This window comes from Centroberyx gerrardi, chromosome 20 (genome assembly GCF_048128805.1).
Source record: "Centroberyx gerrardi isolate f3 chromosome 20, fCenGer3.hap1.cur.20231027, whole genome shotgun sequence".
Taxonomy (NCBI): Eukaryota; Metazoa; Chordata; class Actinopteri; order Beryciformes; family Berycidae; genus Centroberyx; species Centroberyx gerrardi.
Genome location: NC_136016.1, coordinates 16,895,350 through 16,916,857, shown reverse-complemented (window position 1 = coordinate 16,916,857; position 21,508 = coordinate 16,895,350). Strand labels below are relative to the sequence as shown.

The 21,508-nt window shown below is 37.7% G+C and overlaps 1 protein-coding gene across 2 annotated transcripts in view; it reads right to left on the bottom strand.

Moving 5' to 3' along the window:
• Window positions 1-3,111: 3,111 nt before the first annotated feature.
• LOC139918037 (voltage-gated potassium channel KCNC1-like) overlaps window positions 3,112-21,508 on the bottom strand; it is a 41,378-nt gene continuing 22,981 nt past the window's right edge. The window contains exon 4 of one of the 2 annotated variants that reach the window (XM_071907294.2): window positions 3,112-8,426. In XM_071907294.2, the coding sequence (XP_071763395.1) occupies window positions 8,413-8,426 (14 nt within the window). In that variant the 3' untranslated portion in view covers window positions 3,112-8,412. Of the gene's footprint in view, window positions 8,427-14,317; window positions 14,668-21,508 lie in introns of those variants that run through there. The other variant, XM_071907292.2, reaches the window with a different exon arrangement.

Below are 21,508 nucleotides of genomic sequence, written 5' to 3'. Positions count from 1 at the left end.
TGAACTGTGAAAATGACTAGTCAATGTAATGCACCGCAAAATATTAGACATAACAGGTACTGTTAGTGCACAATTAGCAAGATGAAAAGAGTCACTCACTAAGTGTAAAGCAGCCGATGACAGAGACTAATGGCAGGATGAAAAGTCACATTGTTTGTCTCCTGTGGCTCATCAGGTTGTCTGTCTTTCTCTCTGTCATCATGTCCGTCTGTCTATACACAAAGTCTTTGTTTGGCTGTCTAGATATGATGGACACTCCACAGATCCCCTACCGCTGCAGCTCACCTCTCACACCAGCTTGTACGTTAACTGTGCTCCCACTTGTTTTCCCTGGGGACATCCACGATCTCGTCTCGTCCCTTGCTGTCTCACGCTGTCCGTCTTGAAATTTTTCGGGAATGCTGTCCTGTTGAAATTCAATCTCTGCTAGACCCCTCCAACCCCTCCCTGTCCTTTCCCACCGTTTTTTTTGCTATGGGCCAAGACAACCTTCACCCTCCCTATCAAATGTCACCCCCCCTCTGCCTGGCGCTGCTTGGTGTTACCCTCTCTAACAAGCATGGCGCTCTGCAGGGCTTAAAGAGGTCCCACACTGTCCTTCATTAAGTCAAATCTGTTTGTGTTATTATCTGTGTTAATGTGTGTGTGTGTTAATATCTCATTGTTCCTGCATTTGAGACAACTGTTTATAATAATAAAGTGGCATAATTTTAAAATACTAATTGTGTCCCAGATAAATAGCATTAAATGTTTGATTGCAAATTTTGGAAAATTACATATAAGTATAAAGATCACTTTGAAATTGGTTGGAATCATCATGAATTAAAGGGGAATTCCACTGATATGAAATTTGGTTAGGTTGGTTAGATTAATATTTTGCAAAAGCCATTTTCTTAAAATTTTCTCAAATTTCCCATGTTTTCTAAAAATCAAAGAAAACACAATCCTATGACAGCGTGGAATTCTTTACCGAAGAGGATTTAATAAAAAATCATATTCTCATATCTAATATATAGAGGATGTAAAGGTGTGGAAAGTTACTGTCCATATTATTGTCCAAATGTTCTTTTAGTGATTTCTCAAGAAATGCAATATGACCATAGGATTGCATTTTGCACTTTGATACTCAGAACTTAATGCTAAAAAAAAACATATAGCGCAAAAAATGAAAAAAAGAAGAAAAAAGGGTAAAGTTAAGGAAAATGGCTAAGGAAAGGAAAATTTAAGTCAGATTTTAGTCAATTTTGGAAGAACCTTTACATCAGCATTCATGAAACTTTCTTGTACAGTACATGTACACATGTACAGTAAAATTATTTTTGTAATGAAAACAAACTAACTAACGAATGACTGATAAACTAATGCCAAGACTGAATCATGCAAACATTCAGATTGATTATTTGCTTGCAGTCCTTATCCATGTGAATCCACCAATGCAGACGCTATTGCCAAGACTGTGTATTACCACCAGAGGGAAGTGGTGTATTGACAAAGGAGAAAAATCTGAGAAAGGCCTCTGCCGACATTTCCTCATGGCTGCCTTCACATACAGAAAAACACACTGCTCACTGGGCTGCTGCATAACACATAGCCAAACATATCATGTCATCAATGATGCAATGAATTAGCCTACTTAATATGAATCAGATGACCCTTTGTGTCATGGTGCTAATGAAAAAATAAGCTTAGAAATATATACACCAGGTGGACAAAATAATGGAAACACCCATACATATATGAATATAACGAATTTAATATGGAGTAGGGCCACTCTTTGCCTTAGCAAACCATTTCTAATAAAATGGTCCGATAAAAGAAGTGGAAATGTACCGCAGAACTTGCCATAAAGATTCATTGATAGCCAGATTTTGTCATTGGGGGCCATGGAAGGCGCTTGACTGCGTCCTAGTGTTCATGAAACCACTCTTGAACTTGTTTAGCAGTGTGTATATTGGGGTATTATAAGCTTTGAATATGGGAACATCATGAGGGAACAGTGTTAGCTCCAAAGTGTGCCATATGTTTTGTGGCATTTAACAAGTATCATGTTAAGTGTCTGTTTATCCTTGTCAATGAGCTTCGCCTTGCGCCCACTGTTCCTCTTTGCCAATGCAGTTTGTCTATGGTTCACCTATGTTGTCGTGCTTTTTGAGCCTTTTCCCCTTGCCACATAAAATAATTCTGCAGTTTTTATGCACCTGCAATTTGAGCACCAACTATGTGGCCTCTTTTGAATTCTGTTAGTTGCCTCACGCTGCTTTGAAAACTCTCATATAAAAGTGGTCATTGTCAGACCTCCTATGAACCTGACACATACTGCTAATTGGCATTCAAGTTAATATGACTCACCTAAGTAGCTGCCTTTGTAATTGTGATTCAGTTACTTCAAAATTAAAGTCTTTTTTCATGTGGTGTTTCTGTTATTTTGTCCACTCTGTGTACTTTCCCTTTGTTTTGTCCCCCTTTTTTTGTCCCTTGACCTTAAAATGACTGTATTGGGACTGTCCAAAGACGGTAACGATTTGTCCTCATGTACTCAATAAGGTAACAAAATATTACAGCTCCTTCTGGATTGACTCTAGCATGTAGTTGGTGTCTGGTGTCAAAGACATTAGACCTTACACTATAGGTCAGATACAGCTATTTGATACTGAGCACTGCAGGGGACAGCGCTTAAGTGTTACCTCATCATTCTCAGATGTCGTGTCACAGTTACAGTTGAGCTCAAAATTATAGATTGCCATTATAAATCTTAATTTTAGAAGCACAAGATGGCTCAATGTCATTCGCTGGCAAAGAGGAAGGGAACTTGACAGATACTGACACCTTTGACATGTCAATAAAAATACATCTGTCACCTGTCAATTTCTTCAAAAAGGTACTGAAGAATTACATTGCTGTTTTCAAATTAAATCAAATGATATCAATCAATACATATTGATTGTATTGAGGAATCTTGTTCATCACAGGCTAATGAATAGTGATAACTATGACGATCAATACTGCATGGTACAGTATCAGACTAATTCATCCAGTATGCACAGGAACACAGTTTATCAGTCAGAAATCTGACACAAACTGGCACACCATTGATATCACTTTTTCATTTATTTGAAGTTCATTTCAATGATTTTAAGCAATTTTAATGTCTTTGAAAAAGCATCTCATGACTGTTAATCAGTTATTCATTCAAGCTGCTATGGAGATTGGTTCACATTAGATCGCATTGACATTCATACATTTTAAGTCTCAATAGTCGAAATATGTTCAATTATGACACTTTATTGATATGTTTCTATTTTTTTTCTTCAAAATATAAAAAGATAGATCATGAACATTCCATTGAAATATACTTTATACAGTTCTTGATGAGTTGTTCTTTGTGTTCCAACATTTCAAAAATAAAATCCGGCATAAGTCACAACCAGATACTCCAGTGACCACCTCTTCTCCCCGTTTACTCTCCTCCTATGACCGCAGTACAATGGACTAGTACCTAAGTCTGTTTTATATAGTGTGATGGCATGTAAAATGAACATACATCTTTCATCTTTGGAATGCTTACGAGAATGCATGATGTTCGTCTATAATATTAGATGTATGTGTTTTGGTATGATTTGGAGTGTTTATCAATTAAGGGTTAAAATCTGAGATGTGTCAAAAACATAATATCACATATTTTTAAAAATGAAAATAAGATATTAAAAAAAATCTATCCACTGTGATAATAACATTTCTTTTAAAACAACTCTATACTCATTAATTCCACAAATTTACAAATTTTGTGCGGTTAATGTGTTAGTTAAGTCAGTCTATAGCAAGTCATAAAGCCACTATACATGTGGTTGCAATCATCTGAATTGATGACAGAACATCTTGTGTCTCGGGGAGGATACAGTAAGTGTCGATTAGTGGCATTAGTGGTGCAGATTGCATATCCTCAATTCAAACAAAATCATAAACAGAAATCAATGAATGTTTTGGTTATAAAAAACAGGCACATAAAGAAAAGGAACGGGATAAGATGGGGGATACCATGGAACACAAGGGCCACATAACACCTTCTGAACACCTGGAGAGGTTATGTGTATTGTAACTACACATACTAGCCTTAAGGTTAACAGTGGCACCTGCTTACCATGTAAAGCATTTTTGTTCTTTTGGTTATGCGAGTGTTATGTAGCCCATGTTGATAACATTTTCATAACAGCTTGCAAACGGCTTCTTTAAATGATAAAACAGACTTAGCACTCTGACATTGTAACTCATTCTGTTCAACATGACTAAATCAAATGGCAGTATTACGCAATAGAAAAGGAAAGACATCTTTTTCAGCCTGGCGTGGGCAGGGCAGTCACAATGTAGAGAATGAAGCAATGGCAAACTCAACAATCAACAATGGGGAAAGAAAACAAAATGACAGTACTTTGTCATACCAAACGCGAACTGCTGGGTGAAGCACAGAGTTTTTGCAAGTGTGCACACCATTGCTGGAAGTTTACTTCTGAAATATTCATAAGCGTCTCACTTTGCAACCCCACCCAAAAGCCATAGTTGCTTAATGCCTTCTAAAATGGGAACTGAAATCAAGAGTTTTAAAGGGAAAAGAGAACAAAAAAAAAAATCCCACAGACCATTTTTGTAAGTAGACAAAAGTTCTAGACCCTGTAAAACCAGTGTAGACCCAACAGAATCCTTGAATAGCCTCTCTAGTCTACGTCACGCTCGAGTCTCATCCGCTGGTGAGCCTCCAATTGTAATGTACTAGGGATGGACAGAGGCCCATTCTTCAGCTGCCTGAGCTGAGCCCTGGACCAGCCAGGGCCTAAACCCTCACCTGGACTACCAACCAAGGATGAGGTGCTTGGAGAGCCCACCTTTGACCTACAACAATGAGACGTTTTTGCGCAACACATTTTTCTACATCAACCTCCCCTCGGTGGCCACTGGTATCTCTCACCCTCTGTTTCGCTCAACATTTGAAGTACTTCACTGACATCAGTTTGGAAGCTCTGGGTCTTTTTGATGGGTGCTTGCATGACTGTGTTGTGTGCTGTGGTGAGCTGCCAACTGGCCAGCTGGACGATGGTAACTCCATGGGTAATGACGGATGCAAAGACCTGACCACCTAATAACGAAGACGAGCTACCTCTACACACTCATGCTGACACTGCGAGTGTGAGTAGTGTTCAGTTGCCTCTCGAAGGAAGACGTTGCTGCTCTACGACACGGCACAGTGTTCATAGTTATCAGGACTGGATTCATGACAAACAACGAAAGGAGGTTAAGGGGATATGTCGAGACTGTGTTCCCCCTCGAGAGATTGACAATCAAGTCATAATGCATGCGTTTTTTACACATCACTGTGAGGTGTTCACATTATCGTTATCTATATACTAGAATTTATTATGTAAGAAAGAAAATAGCAAACCACCTACATCCACACACACCATCAACACACCTGAGTCCTTTAGAACACACACAAACTTTGGAATGGCAGTTGGTTCCATGCAAACCTGAAATCTCTCTTGACTATTGGCCAATACAGTATCGCTCGTAACCAGTCATTGGTCTTTATTGGATAACGTCAAATCTTACTCCCATCTTTCTCCTGAGGACTAGTGGAAGAGGACTGCCTATCCCAGTAAAATCCTGCCATGGGACATCCAAGACCCTTACAAATCTCTAAACAATGAGGCATCGAAGACATCCACGAGGATCTCTGTTTGCCCTGCTACAATCATATGACAACTCTTGTATATTATTGCCAAAGGAAAAAAGCAAACTTTGTATATTAATCAACCAGTCAAACTTGCAGAATGGAGAGCTGTTGTTTTAGAACTGCTGCTGCTGCTACGATAGTTGTGCAAATGATTCAAGGGAGGAAAACATGGAGTTTGCGAGTGATAACAAAGGGTAATATCCCTTGCACAAATGCTATAGTTTGGTGAAGTCTTGAATGATCGCTTTTGATTGAATGGTGTGGTGTTCAAAATATACTGCTCGATGCATTACAAATGAAAACAATGGCAGCGGTCCAAAACATTGGAATGAGGAATGTGGGGCAGTAGTAGCAGAGAGATTTCATCAAACAAAACATAGTTCAGGGTGTACTTTGCAAACATACATGTTTCAATATTCACATTTTTTTTACTTTTCAAAACAAAATATAGCTCTTCTCTTTCATTATAATCTTTTTTTAAAACATTAATTGCATATAACATTTTTTTAAATTCATTTTATATATATTTTTTGTATCTCTAGCACCCTTGTCTTCAACTAAGGGCTTGCAGAAAAGACAGTCATGCAGAGTAGTCATGCTGGTAAACAAAGTTACAAAAATGCATTATCTTTTTTTCATTTGTTTATCTCAGCGTCCATCCTTTGTCAACCCCATGTCTTTCTTTACAGGCAAGAGTCTGTCATCGCTCATTGTCTTTCAGAAAACACTTTTCCAGTGCTTGTGGGGAAAACGACTCTCACCCTTGCCCACCCCTCATGACAACAAATTCTCTTCCCATCTTTCCCCAAGACTTTGACTCCATTTCATGATGCCAAATTTGCTATTCACATTTGCATCTGATTTTTTTTTTTTTTCTTACATTCTGGCCCCCTTTCTGCTCGCGAACCTCCTCTGAAGCCATGGAATAGTTGATTTGTTTATCAAAATATAGATTTGTTCTCTTTGTACACTTCCTCACTTGCTTTCACTCCACTTGGTCCATTTCTTCTGAGTTTCCCCTTTGCTCAGGGGCTCCCCTGGTGGGCCATCCTCATCTTGATGTCGACTTGCCCTTGAAGCAGTCGTTGGCAGCACGGGGGACAAGAGAGAGATGGGGCAGTATGCATCTGGGGATACTTGTGCCTGATTGGCAGTGTAGGCCTTTGTGTTAGGGGGAACGTTTGTCTGATTGGTCCCTTTCAAAATCATAGCACTGAATCGGCAGCTAATGGACACTTTCATGTGACATAAAAAGTGTCCTTGTGGTGGAGGCATCCTTTGTAATTTAGCTAGGCCCCCCCTCTTGTTACTGACGAAAGAGTGACAACGGTCCCTAGGACTTTGAGCTTTGTCTCCTTCAATCAGTCTGTGCGCTGCTCATGATTGATGTGAGCAGTATGTCAGTCAGACATGGGAAATACAGTTGTGTTTTTTACATGTGCATAAGGGGAGGGGGCTTTGTTAGTGGCAGTTAAAGGACTCACTCTGGAGTTCTTTTAGAGGAATGATATTTTCTACTTTGTATCAAACAGAGGCAATGGCAGGAATCGGGGCGAGTTCAGACTTCACCCTAACTGGAATATTCGTCCTAATCTACAATACATTACAGAAGGTCATCCAGCAAGTGCATGCCACAGGACCTTTGGTATCCCACGTGGATTTTGGGGAACGTACATGTCAGTACATGAGAGATAAAGAGAACACGTCTTTTCCCACCAAGTTCCTTTAGTGAATGTTTCATGTGAATCTAAATATAAATGCCATACGAGACCTGTTTGAGTTGATGCTACATGTGCTTCATTCATTCATCTTCACAATTAGTGCTGCGGTTTTTGATTATCTCAGTATGTGTGGGGAGGGCAGTGCTTTGAATCTGATGGAAGTGAATGGAAGACAAAGATTTACCGGCAAGCATGACTGCTCTACAAGTTATAAACTTGAATGAGGAACTATTGTATGGGTCTTATTTTATGTTTCATATATCACTTGACTTAGTTTTCACTATTTTTTACAGAATCCAACAGTTTTTTGGAATGTTGAGTGTTTTAATGAGAAAGACCGATCCTTTGTCTCTCATGTAGTCTATATTGTTTCTTTTTATAAGGAAGGAACCCAAGAGGAAAATGACATCTAAAAGATCCCTTGAATGCATAAATTCCTCTCTCTTCAAACTGTTGATGGATTAAGTCAAGTTATTTCCCAGCCAACAAATGCTACAGTATGTTAGCAGAGATGCTACATTGTTCATTCAGTCCTTTGTGAAGACGAGTGGTTATTCGGAAACTTGTTAAGTTGCTCAGTTGTTCAGCACTGTAGACGGTACTGTAGTTGGTCATCATACAAGACGGCGAATATGTTGTTGTTAAAGTGATGTCATCTGGAATGTGTTATCAGGAGTCCTTTTCTCTCCCAAAGTGTGTCAGTGCAATGCTCAGTCAGTTCGCCGAAAAAAAAAGGTCAGTCAGACGGTTGTCAAAAGTGTGGTCGGAGTTCCGAGAGGCTGCTTTGGTAACAACGTGAGGAGCAGACCACATGTTTTGTTTTTTTCATGATTAACCTCTGGTCTCTCTCTTGTCACGCCAAAGATCTCCTTTAAACTGTCCATCCGTGTCACACCTGTCGCTTATGTGGCTCCCGCCGCAAATTTGTGATTACCGGTAACTGACTCTTCTTTAGAGAGAAGGCGAATGCTAGAAACTTAACACTGTGAAGACAAGAACAGAAAACCATTAATACTCAGTTCACAGAGCATTTCAACTTATGTTTTGTCAAATTGAGTACATCTAAACTTAATATTAACAGCTAGCATTTGTGTTTAGATTGATTTATAGCAGTGTATAACCAATATAAACCAATCTTTACTGTCATTTGACAATTTAACTTTTTTCATAATTGGAATTAGCCAATTACATGAATGTCCATGAAATGGTTTCATTCTTTCATTTCATTTCAATGTAACTAACATTATGGACAATAGGGAAATAATCAGGGATTACCATTACCTGTACACTGCTGGTTAACTGTGCATGTGAGAATGAAATGCACAAATTTGAACTGCAATGACAACTCTAGTACAACTACAGTAACAGTCTACCCCCAACATACAGACAAGAAAGCAGGCACATAAAATATCCTAAAATGACAAAAAACATAAATGGCAACAGTAAAATTGGTGTCTGACACTTTAAGAAAGTCAAACAATAAACTGAATGAAACAAGCCGCCAGCCACCTGACCGGCACCATGCTCTCCACGCTCCCAACAATCAAAACAAATATAGTCTTCTTCTTTACAAGAGTGGCTTATCTACATCAAGTTTGGAAGTGAACAGTTGCTCTTGACCAAATAAAAGCATTTATCAAAGAGAAGGACATGAACAATTCTTCTGTGATGTGTTTGTGTGTGTGTGTATATGGTGTGTGTACATGTGTGTGTGCGCGCAAATAGTTTCATTTGGACGACATGCACAGTATATGGCAGTTTAGGACAGACGGACACACATACACATACTGTATGCTATTCTTTGAAGTTTGCACATCTCAAATAGGAATTATTATACACTTCATTATAAAGCAAACAGTGGAACTACGCAGCATGCTGACGCCATTTCAGGAGCGTTAAACCTCCAATAAAGCCATCATGCCCACACATGTAAATTTAAGGAAATGCTTGTCAACAACAGCAGGTTTATAATTCCTCACCTACAGTTATGGAAAACAATTCTTATATCACATGTGCTGGCATGGTGCATTATTTATGGATAGGTTAAACACTTCTGTTGCAGTCTCACCAGCATGAGTGTTGAACATCAACCCACAACACAAACATTATCCTTTGTCACTGCTACCACTTTAGCTCTTCTCATCTGCTCTTCGTTTCATCTCCCTCTTCTTCTGTCAATTTCCATTGTGTAATAGCTTCTTTTCTGCAGAGAAAACCTGTTTGTAAGACACCACTCATACTTTGTTAAAGGCCACTTGTACATTGTTTTCCTAAATCCCATTTGCCTGATATAAAGAAAAAAAGAAGTGTTCTGTTGTAGCACTAATGGTTAAGGAGTAAAACTGATAAGATATGAGCCTGTACTTACATTATTTTCCAATAGATAGTAGGGTTGGAGTAAAATATTTCATGTATTAAAGCTGTATCTGTGGCTTTATCAAGGAGAGTAGGGGGATCGACTGTCCTTCTTCTGGTGTTAAATTAAAAGAATACACCTATTTTTCGGCAAAGCTCTTTGATCAACTTATCACTATGCAACAGAAACACTGGTAGCAGTTTCTCTGTGTGTCCAGCATCAAATTAGTTTGCTACAGTCCACTCACAGAGGTGTAACTGCTACCAATCTTCTCATCCCACAAGTAAAACTTGATCAAACAGCTTTTGCAGAAAGGTTCATGTAATCCTGTAATAACAGAAGGAGCCACAGTCTCCTCTTTGTCACAGAAATTAAAAGACTGTACTTGCTGAATTTATTTACTGCTGCATTTACTATGTTGGTATGCTTAGTTATTATAATATCTGAGTGGATCAAACCAAAAGAAAGTCTCTTTGTAATGTTTTTTTCTCAAAGCTGCACATGTACCGGCCATGATTTTCAGGATGGATTAACGTCATCCTTTTCTACATTTATATTTACATTCATATTCAAGAAAATACAGTGCATTTACTCCATGTAGGGATATATGTTGTCCAAACAAACAAGACAGAACCATGAGCTAATTCAGAATAAAACATTTTCCCTGTAAGTTGTCATTACAGCTGAATTAATAATGTTATGCTTTTGAGATCAGACACACAAATCCACCATATGATATAGAAATGGTACAGCATAATTCATGAAAAACATGAAAAACAACATTGTTTTTGAAAATGCAGGCACCATACCTATTTATGCATAACCACTAAACCAGGTTCTTTCAGTCAGGTTAGTTTGGCAACCAGATTAATTTAGCCATTCACAGGATAAGAGGATAAGCTTTTCCAGTGGCTTACAAGTTGAATCTTTTCACCTTGTTAGAATCAGTTGCCATGAAACTTCTCCACACTGACAAAGTATACTTAGAAACATGCATTTCATATGATTTTAATGTATTCACATGTGTAGATACAGATATGTACATATTAAATTATAACCACTGACCTATCAAGCATTGCTTTGAAGGTGTAGCTAGTTAAATCTAGCTAGTTTGCATGAACTCCTAAATTGACATCAGAGCCTACAGGGGCCCCATAGAGGCACTTTCAACATCTGCTTGTTTTGTTTATTTAAACAATGTTTATTTCAAAGTGTCCTAGGTGATTTGCATTGACCACAACAATGTGATATGACTTTTCAGTCCCAAATGAAATAAAGTTTAGACATTCCTCTGATCCCTTTTGATACATTACATAATATGCTAATATGAACAAATACAGTACTTTTATGATCACAAATGTTAAAACTAAAATGGTGGTGTGTGAGATTACGTGATTCCTCTAACCATTATCAATTATATAACCCATTGACAACTGATTGTAACATTAAAGAAAAACATTCCTTTGCAGATAAATGGATGGACATTTTCTTTGACTTTACAGAAAATGTACATTCCAAATAAAGTGGCATACCAGTAGCATTCAGATGCTCTACACACTGTAACATCATACAGTATGCATGTGCGTTCAAAAGGTTTAATGAGGTTTTGTGCATTGACAGAAGTGATGCTAGCGAAAATGCTAACTTTATACTAAAATTGAGGCCATCAGCTCTTCAGGCAAACCCAATACTGTGTTTGCCCTATACAGCATGATGTGTTGTGCCACACTTTTTGGAAGCAAAACATATCTCATTACTATACACTGTAGTGGATCCGTTTAAATTGTCAACAATCAAATTGATGACTCAGTGTTTTTATGATGAGCGAGCATTAGGGTTACACCGATATATCTGTTTGCTGATATATTGGGCCGATATTGCCCTTTTATTAAATATCAGCTATTGGCTTTTCAATGTCTTCCTACATAAATAGTGTCTATAAAACGTTTTCTTTGCACGTTTTATTCATTCATTAATTGTTCACTTTTTGTAAATTAATTCTTCATGTAAAAACATAATGTTCCCTTTCCATTGAAGGGGAAATGCTGCCTGAAGAAGCTAGTAACCTATGTTAAAAAAAAAGGGTTTTCCACCCTCCCAAGAATAGAATTCTGGGGGAAACACTGAATCCTTATAATTTTTTGGCATGAAAAAGGTCACATGTAAAGATATTGAGCATCGGCACAAAATATCAGCAACCTCAGTCTATAAATATCGGTACCACCCTTCACAAACCCATATCGATCAAAGCCTAGCAAGCATTACTTCTTGCAGTGTAAGCATATGATCTATCATAAATGAGATACTCAACTATAACTTTTTACAAACCTCTCACATTGCTGTCAACAACAGATTCAAGCAAACATTCAAGTAATGCTTTCATCTTAAATCATAATACTGCATATCTAAACTCAGGAAGTTTAGGGGTCTGGAAGACAAAATGGAAACACTTTTCTGATTGTAGAAACATAGAGCGCTACAGTAAGGACAGTGGAATCGGGAGCCGATATGTCATGTCTGTCCCTACAGACGTTATCCAAGCAAATTATTATTTGTTAGTTCTAAAGCACTTACAAATTGTCCTCATGATTTGAGAAGTCATACTACATGTCTGTTTGTTAAAGAACTTAATGACAGTGAAATTGAACATTATTCCTCTGTTGACAAATATTTTTTCTTCACTCAGTGGTACAGAAAAGTCATTCCTTACAATGAAATACACATTACCAATACAAGTGAAGTAAATATAAAACCATTACAAAACTAAAATTATTACTATCATAAAACTAAAAATGGCAGCTACAACATCAAAAAGTCTATAGGACCAGTAAGACAAGACCGACTTGAATCAAAACAAGACAAATGGCTCATGTCATTGTAATACTGTCAATACATTTAGATCATGAACATCTAAATCAAAGATAAGTAGACTGCCTAATAAGTCTGTGCATTTTCAAGATTAAAAATAGATCTGCATATTTACATATGTATGTGCACAGCATGTTTCCAGCATTAATGTAATATTGCATGTATATTGCATATGTGAATATGTGTAATTAATTTATAATGTTTTTTGCTTCATGTTTTGACATAATCATATCTGTTTTCATATGAGGATGGCAATCTGAGGGAAGACCTTAGTGGACGTTTTTAGAAACAATAAAAAGCTATAAATTGCTTAAAGGAGATAAGAAAAAGATAGTTATTCTGATTTTTTTATCTGTTTGCATCATATTGTAACCATTGTCATATTCTTAGTATTTTTAATGATTGTTTTTTTTTTTTTGTAATTTTTATTTTTAGTGTTTTTTAACTAACTGTATTTAAATCAAAGAGCAAAAAATGATGAAAAAGTAAAAAAGAAAACAATAAGTGAAAAAGAAGCAAAACAGATATTTAGAAAAACTAAACATCCTTTGTTAGAAATATTTTTGATGATGGCTCAGCCCACTATGGGTTGGAATCACATGTTCAGTTTTTGATAATGATAATGCTTGATCTATATGTGTTGTAATATGAACTGTGTCTTATGTAGAATGCACACATGCAAGCTCATTTTTTTATTTTAAATGTTAGTAAAGTAACATTAACTGTTAGTAAAGTGCTTGTATTCGTGATAGCTAGTATAGTCTATAATTCAAATCTGTATTCATCTATATATGACTTGATAAGTACATTTATTGTACTTGTAAAAATTCTCTAAATTATTGTGTTAAATTTTCAAGTGGCTATCTGAGTATCTAACATTTTCATTCTCTCAAATCACCATACTATCTTTCATTTACATGGTTGACTTCATTAGCATTTGCCTCTACACTGTGAGGTAACATTTGGACTATTGCACATATGGGATCATATAGCAATGTGAAAAACAATTTGAATATGTTTTTAATGCCATGGGATGCTTAACAACTGAGATAGCTCTTATGGTACAGTACCTGTACGTTTGTATGCTTTTGACATAAGTGTTAATCTTTCTGACATCGCTTCGCTGTGTTGCCGTAAACTACCAACACAAAGTGTCCAATGACGTCACACCGAAAGTGATACAAAATGAAGCGCTGAATGCATGTTAGTTCTTAATACTGAGACTTCTAGGGTCTGTTCTTTTTACTAAGAGCTTGAGAAGAATACCAAAATGGTGTCTACACTGTACATACATTAATATTCACATGTGACAAATAAAGTAGAAATCTATTCAACATCAATCTAATCTATAAATGTATTTTTTTTCTTTGGCTAAATGAATTTAGGTATCTTGTTTCATGGTCATATCTCTGGACAGTATTGTGAACTCAGTTTTGTTTGATCCAAAAAGCACAAAAACGGATATCCATCTACACACTTAGTTCTAAGTTTTAAAACCTAACTGTGCACATGTTTTCATAATGTTTTTTTCAGCTTTAATAATATGCTATTTCATTTACTAACCAATCCAAATATTCTTTTTTTTTCACATTTCTTATAGTAATTCAAAATAACAATGTATCTTTAAAGCTAAAATTTGTAATTGACCCCATCAGCTAACCTGACGCATGCATCATAAACCATTGGATTCACAAGACAAGAGGTCATTCTCTCTACATTCAAGATCATTTTATGTTATTGCTATTGTTTTTGCGCTGTGTACAATCCTACTGGAGGCATCAATGCGTTCTGTCCATAGCTAATCCATTGCATCTTTCGTCATCCAATCAGTGAGCTTCCTTTCTGCTACAAAATGGAGGGGATGGGGGAGCGGCAGCGACGCAGCGGTCCTGGGGCCTCATAGGTTTCAAAGGGGGGGCTAGTGATAGGAGCGAGGCGCAGTGACGACCCAGCCATTCCCGATATGTTATTTAGACTGCGAGATTTCTCGTAGCCAGTTGCTTTAAGGAGAGAGTGGTAACCGTTGCCCGATTTTGTTTTTGATTGTATTAGGTTATTGTTTTATATCATGTCGAAATAAAAAGGAAATCATAAGTTGAAATGTTTGTACATGTAATGACAAAATTCCCATATTGAGGTAGATTGAGTGTTACGTGAAGGTTACATAGCATTGAAACATGAACATGAGGTTTAGGATGTTATCAGATGAAATCAAAATGAAAAGGAGCACATTAGTGAAAAGAATAAATTGAGGATAAAAGATTGTAAATGTTACGAAATCATAAAATGTTAAAGACATATAAAGGACAGACGAGGACAGACACAGAGACAAGACAAGACAGGACAGGACAAAACAAGAAAATGCGAGTTATGATTTATGTCATTCATTTTTTTTTTTTTTGTTCAAAACAGAAAAGCAAAAGGTTCTTAGATATTCAGGATTTTAACACCTACAGTAGGCCAGTTGAATAAAGCACCCAACATTTTATCATGTGAAAATCATGTGAAAAGCTCTATGTTCAGGTGTTTTAGACAACTACTCGGCCAAAACCATACAGTTTTAGACAAACACACAGCAGCAAATACACAATGCTGTGATATCACTGACATGAGTGTTGACCAAATGAAGTTTTGAGGTGAATGAGCCTAAATAAATACCACTAACAAAATTGTGCATTGTGCTTTATTGTCTCATTTTACAAATTGGCTGCTTGGCTTCTGCTTTAGTTTCCTGACAACTTCACATGGCCAACACAAAAATGGCCTCCCTGCCACACTCAAAATCACTTCTTGTCGCCCGGTAATCGCATCCTGTAATGGAGATCAGTTCACATTTCGTGTACAGTGGGAAACGACACACGGTAAGACTGATTTACTGACGAAATTCAGTTGTGCAAGTGATACTGCACTGCTGAAAGGATGTACACACTAACCAATTGTGTCTAAGTTACAACACATCAGCCTTTGTGTCCTTTCCCTCTGTATTTCTGGTGCGTAACACAGGGCAAAGCATGCAGACGTTGAACTCCCCCTGCAGGGAGCAGCCAGAGAGAAGATAGTGCTGTGCTGACGAAGTGTTGTTGGATCAAGTGAAGTGGAAAGCACCATTGGTAGGTAGTAGATGGCTGCCCTAACAATGGCTAACTGACCAATAATGGGTGGAGTTGCACGGTCTTTGTTAGGAATGTGCACTATTGGCCGAAATGTCATTTTATGAATTATAGTAAAGCTGTAATGCTAACACAGCTTGTGGCCCAAAATTACCAAGTCATATTATGTATTTATGCCAAACTCCAACCATCATGAGGCCGACACCCACAAACAGACAACAAAGAACAACACCCATTGGTACAGTATGATGCCCTTTGTGCCTTCCTGCTGAAATGGAAAAATAAGAACTTCACTATGGCAACATTGTGGTGCACAGTGGCCAACTCAACCACTCTACATTAAGCATCACTCGAGTCAACCATAAATAAAAGTCCTCTTTTTTTATTCTGACTAGCTCAGGCACATTAGTCGGAAGGCAACGCAGTAAAATATTGATGATGCATTTTCACGGGGTTTCTTAGACGCTGTACGTCACACAAACATTTCTAAAGCGCCGTCTGGCCAATCTGAGTCGCTGCTCCTTGTTTAAGTTCAGTTTCAGAAGCATTTTGTCCAAACCTCCCTTTTAGGCAAACCTGACGACTCCTATATTGTATCTATAAAATGTAGACCATGTCAAGAGATTGAATGATGCCATGTTTGTCAGGATTCCTGCATCAGTGTTTAGGGGCAACAAGAAGGAAGAGGAACTAATAAGACGAAGAAACAACCTAATCTGTTCTTATCACACTACTAAAGAAATGCTCAGTAGATATAGTAATTTAAGATATAAATATCTTAAATTATCATTTTCTGATGATCTTTCACCTGACCTATACTAATGATTCCACTTCTCTGGCTCAAAAAGGCAATGTGTAATATACTGTGTTTAAGTTGTTACGTCCAATAGTTTCAGCGCTGGAGCTTTGATGAGGCGAGTCAAGTAGCTTCAAGTTCTACTTCTGCTGTTAAAATAAGTTCAAAAATAACAATTATTTGACACCGACTGCAGGAAATTGATCTTTGAAGAAGAATGCAGGTCTAAATGTTGATAATGTAGTTTTAAAACAGTTCCTAAGTTCACAGTAGATGAACAATTTGTAAGCAGGAAAGCGTAGATCTTTAGATTTCAGATGGGACAAAACATTAAAATAATTCAGCACTCAGTTGTGTTCTAAACTGTTACGCTAATGTCCCTACAGCTCATTTGCGAGTTTTTAAGTCAGCTGATGAAAAGTTACAAGTTGTATGGGATTAAAGTTACCAATGCTATTTGCCAACTTCTAGTCCCTTTCAGTGCGAAGGCTATTGAGCATTTGTTTTACTTTTTACTTATGTGCTACCTTTGATTACCGATGACGAATGGCCCTTGGATTTGAAGAACGCATCAAACGCGGGAGTTCACAAAAATAGCGTTGGGCAACCCCGTACATCAAGCTACAACAAAAGCTTTTGATACTACCCAGAAATTCCTTTGGATCTTCTTTTTGGTGCTAAGCAGAAATCAGCATGCAGCATGCAAAATGGAGAGAGGAAGAAAGAAAGAGAGAAGGAACACGCATACACACTGCTCACGTGAAAAAAGATCTGATAGCACTATGTTTCGAACCGAACTAAACTTTAATATCACAAACAAAGATGATACCGTTTATAGTATTTAACTCTAGCTTACGTGCAGGACCTGTCACTTTGGGTAAATGTCCTTTATTTGGCACTTTGTAATATAATCTGAGACCAGCTATTTGTAACACTTGTCAGGTGGAATATGAGAAAGGTATGGATGACACAGAAAGAGTTTGTCCCGTCTATTGATTAGAGCAAAGGTCAAACTGATGATGTAATGTAGAGCAGGCAGTAACATGGTGATTTACCAAACGCTGATTCATACATTATTCCAGGTATAGAGGTGATGGCTTGGTAAAATCCAATATATTTCTTAAGAGAGTTTGCAGCAAACGACAATAACAATACTAATTGAGTTCATTTTGTCTGAGCCACTGCAGTCTGTCAGTGTCTACTACCGGCTTCTGCACAGTGAGTGAGTCTATCTACAACAGCATCAACATCATCATTGAGTGTGTGCTGTGGGATTCTCTACCAGGGGAAACGGCGAGTCTTCCTGTCGCCGTATTCAACGATGACATAATTCCTAGCCAAAGTCACACTTAATTTACACCATGGAGAGAGCATGTACCTACCGACAGTCAGACTTTAGTTACACTTGCACTGCAGTGGCGGCCTGGGAATGGGATGGAGAATGAGTGTTAATCACAGAGGGAGAGGGTTATGGTGGAGGGATGGGGGGGGGGAGGGGGGGGGGGGACACAGAGGAACAGAGAGAGTAAAATGTGCAAATATTCTGACCAGACTGTTTACCAAGAAAATAGACATCCTGGAATTTAATAGGTGTGATCGAAATATAGGACAGAATTTGACAGAATTTGAATAGTCCCGGTATAACCTCTATTGTGGCATATATGTAGAAGGCAAAGAACTACCTGACCGCCTCTGTTGCTTTGACCGTTTTGGGGAGCATAAATGCTTAAAATTCATGTGAGAATTCACAAAAGCATTATAAATTCATGGCTCTGTGCTTGCTTTAGGTAGCGTTAAAAAAGGCTTCAGCACAGGAATTGCTGACTCTGGTAAGATGCTATTCTTGAGTCCAGAAGCCACATACTGTATCATATTCTTACATGAGATCAATTGCTTGTTAATGATGGTGCGAGCTCATGTTACCCATAATTAGATGTATTGATTTCTTCTTGACCATAACAGAAGCCGCAATGTGCTCAGTACATATCTGGGATGTCTTTTGGGGAAACTACCCAACATGCTATTCTGTGTCTTCTTGTTATCTAGGTCATGTACAGTAGTATGTGCAGCAGCTATCATCATTTCAGTCGAAAACGGTCAATATTTCATATATATCATGTACTATTTTTTATTAAAAATAAGGTAAAAATCTGGCCAAGGCTTAAATATTTGCACAGTGTTGTGATGGAGCGACATGGTGAGAAACACAGCGGTATTGTTACACAAGATAGAACATGCAGGAAAATGTAGAACATACAATTTTACAATGTGGAGGAAAATCACTACTTAGACTACTTAGGGAGTACAATGAGATACAAGATGACACTGACAAGTGTTACCACATAAAACATAGTTTCAAACTAACTGTACCAGAAAGATTTTAACAAGGTAAAATTTGAGTCAATTTCTTTCAGTTGGGTTTAGCCTCTGGTACTGTGCCTGCCATCTTTCCACTGAACATAAATATCTACTTTACCAAACAATTGGCAGTGAAGAAACGTTTTGCATCAGCACAGAAAGAAAGAATAGATAGGCAGTAGTGGCCAGTAAGTGAATTCTCTACTATCAAAACTTTCAGCTCTACAGAAATGATTTGACTGAAAAGCTATCCTAACCTAAACATGCATCATAAATCTGATTAGAAAAGAAACATTTAAAAAAAAGATGAGATGGGGATGGAGAGCAAATGTGCACTACTGAGCTATCAGGATTTTATTTATATGCGTCTTTTTGTCTAATTTATTTGTTAAAATTTAAAATTGTATTAAATGGCAATGCACAAATTCTGTTGGTTTAAGAGTGGTGGGATTAGATAAATAAAATGACCTAAACAAAATTCCTATTCTTGGGGTCAGAAAAATGTGAATTTCTTTAATATAGGGTGGACTAAATTTGGTCATGAACAAGAGGCTTTTTGATAATTTTGTTTATCATTCCAATTCATCGGAGACGGATAGTAGGTGATGGAGGAAAACGGAGGTACACAGGGGAACTCAAAATGACAGACAGAAAACCAAATACATCTGCACAGAACTCAAAGACATTAAGACACACAAGAAACAGACAACGACAGTACCAAGACAACAGCAAAACAAAAGACACTTAAAAATAACTTTCACTCAGTCCTACACACATTGAAAAGATACAAAATTCACACAACCACACACACATGAACAACACAAACATAAACAACACCACAGTGAGACTGCACAAGACACTTAACCAAAAGAAGATACAGACACCATGTCAGAAATACGGGACAGAAATTAACAAAAACTCCCCAAGAAATTTAATTAAAAAAAAATAAAATAAAATAAAAAGATAAGCACTCATACACACGTACATAGTGAGGAAGTGAGAAGAGTGAGAAAGGAAAATAAAGACTGAGAGAGAGAGAGCGGAAGGCGAGAGAAAGAAAGAAAGAAAGAAAGAAAGACAGAAAGACAGAAAGAAAGAAAGACTGTACTGAGGAATGTCTGGAGGAGTGAATGGGAGTGGGCAATCAAAGGGCCGACTGACCGTTTGACCTTACTGAGCCATGCATATTGCATTTGGTGCGTAAGAGGTCAAATGGCCACGAATCAAAGAGAAGCTTACAAAATAAGTTGGCAAAGACTTCTTATGCATGTTTCTACAAAGGAAACCACGACCGAAGCACACAAGAATCAGTGTTAGAGAGCATGAGAATCCCTCTTTAAAAACAAGGAGAACTTGTTTGGGTTTATTTTCAACAGCGAACAGGGACTTCAGCCCGCATAATGCCCGCAGTGTTTTTCTCACTCCCCTCCCTGATGAATGCCTTCCCCTAAATCACAGGCGACTTTAACACAGATTGTCATTCATGTGAGATTGAATGGCCATGTTGGTCTATTTTTGGGGAAGTGTAATACAGACGCATACACATAACGACACTATCAAATGTTAGAGAATCAGGTTCCAGAGAGGGGGGAGAGACAGATCCAATTTCTTTGGTATTTACTGTAAGCATTAAATACAATCCCTCTCTTCAGCGCATATAACTCAATGGTTTGACTACAGAACAAGGACCAGTGCAGATTCCCAAACCAGAATGTATGAGTTATAGTGTACAGCTGAAAAAACTCCTCTAAAAAACACCCTGATTAAGTGTTGGGGGATTCTCTCTCTAAATATTGAGCGTCACCTTTTTCTTTTCTTCAACGGACTCCTGATTTGCTTTAAAGAGGGATTTTGAGGCACTTAAGTTGTAGTTTATACAAAAGAACCATTGAAACCGAAGCAACGGACCTCTAAGTGAAGGGCTTGGACAGCTCAAGGCTCGCTTACCTTAGACAGCGTGTAGCCGGTTTTCAATCAAATCTGTCATTGAGTCTGTCTGTCTGTCCGGTCAGTCAGTGTGTAAGTGTTTCAGTCACCAAGTGCAGCTTACTGTACATAATGCTTTTGCCTTCTATCCAGGTCTCCACAGTACAAATACATTAGGTCCTGGGCTTTGGACTACACTAGGCACTGAAAGCACAGTTACATGGTCTAGGGAATAGTATTTCAGACCCATAACACGCTCCCAACACAGTAAATCAGCATTGTAATAACTGATGCATTGTAATTTAAATCAATTTGGCTTTGTTTACAAAACTGAAGTGAGCCATCACATGGTCATGGCTAAAACTGTTTTGTTTTTGTTTTGTTTTCAGCGTGGCATGTTTCCAGAGATACTATCCCTTGACCTTTATGGCTCCGCTGACCCCAGTGATCTTAGACCTTGGAAAGATGTTAACACTGCAATCAGTGTCACAACCGTGTCAAGCTATCAATGCTGGCCAATTGATTTACACAAAACACGTGATATGTACATGTAAGTATGCATATCTTTGAGCATGTATTGTACTCTCAATTGTTATTGTAGGTATTATTCAATTAATGCCTGCATAGTTGGTCAAACCTCTGCATGACTAC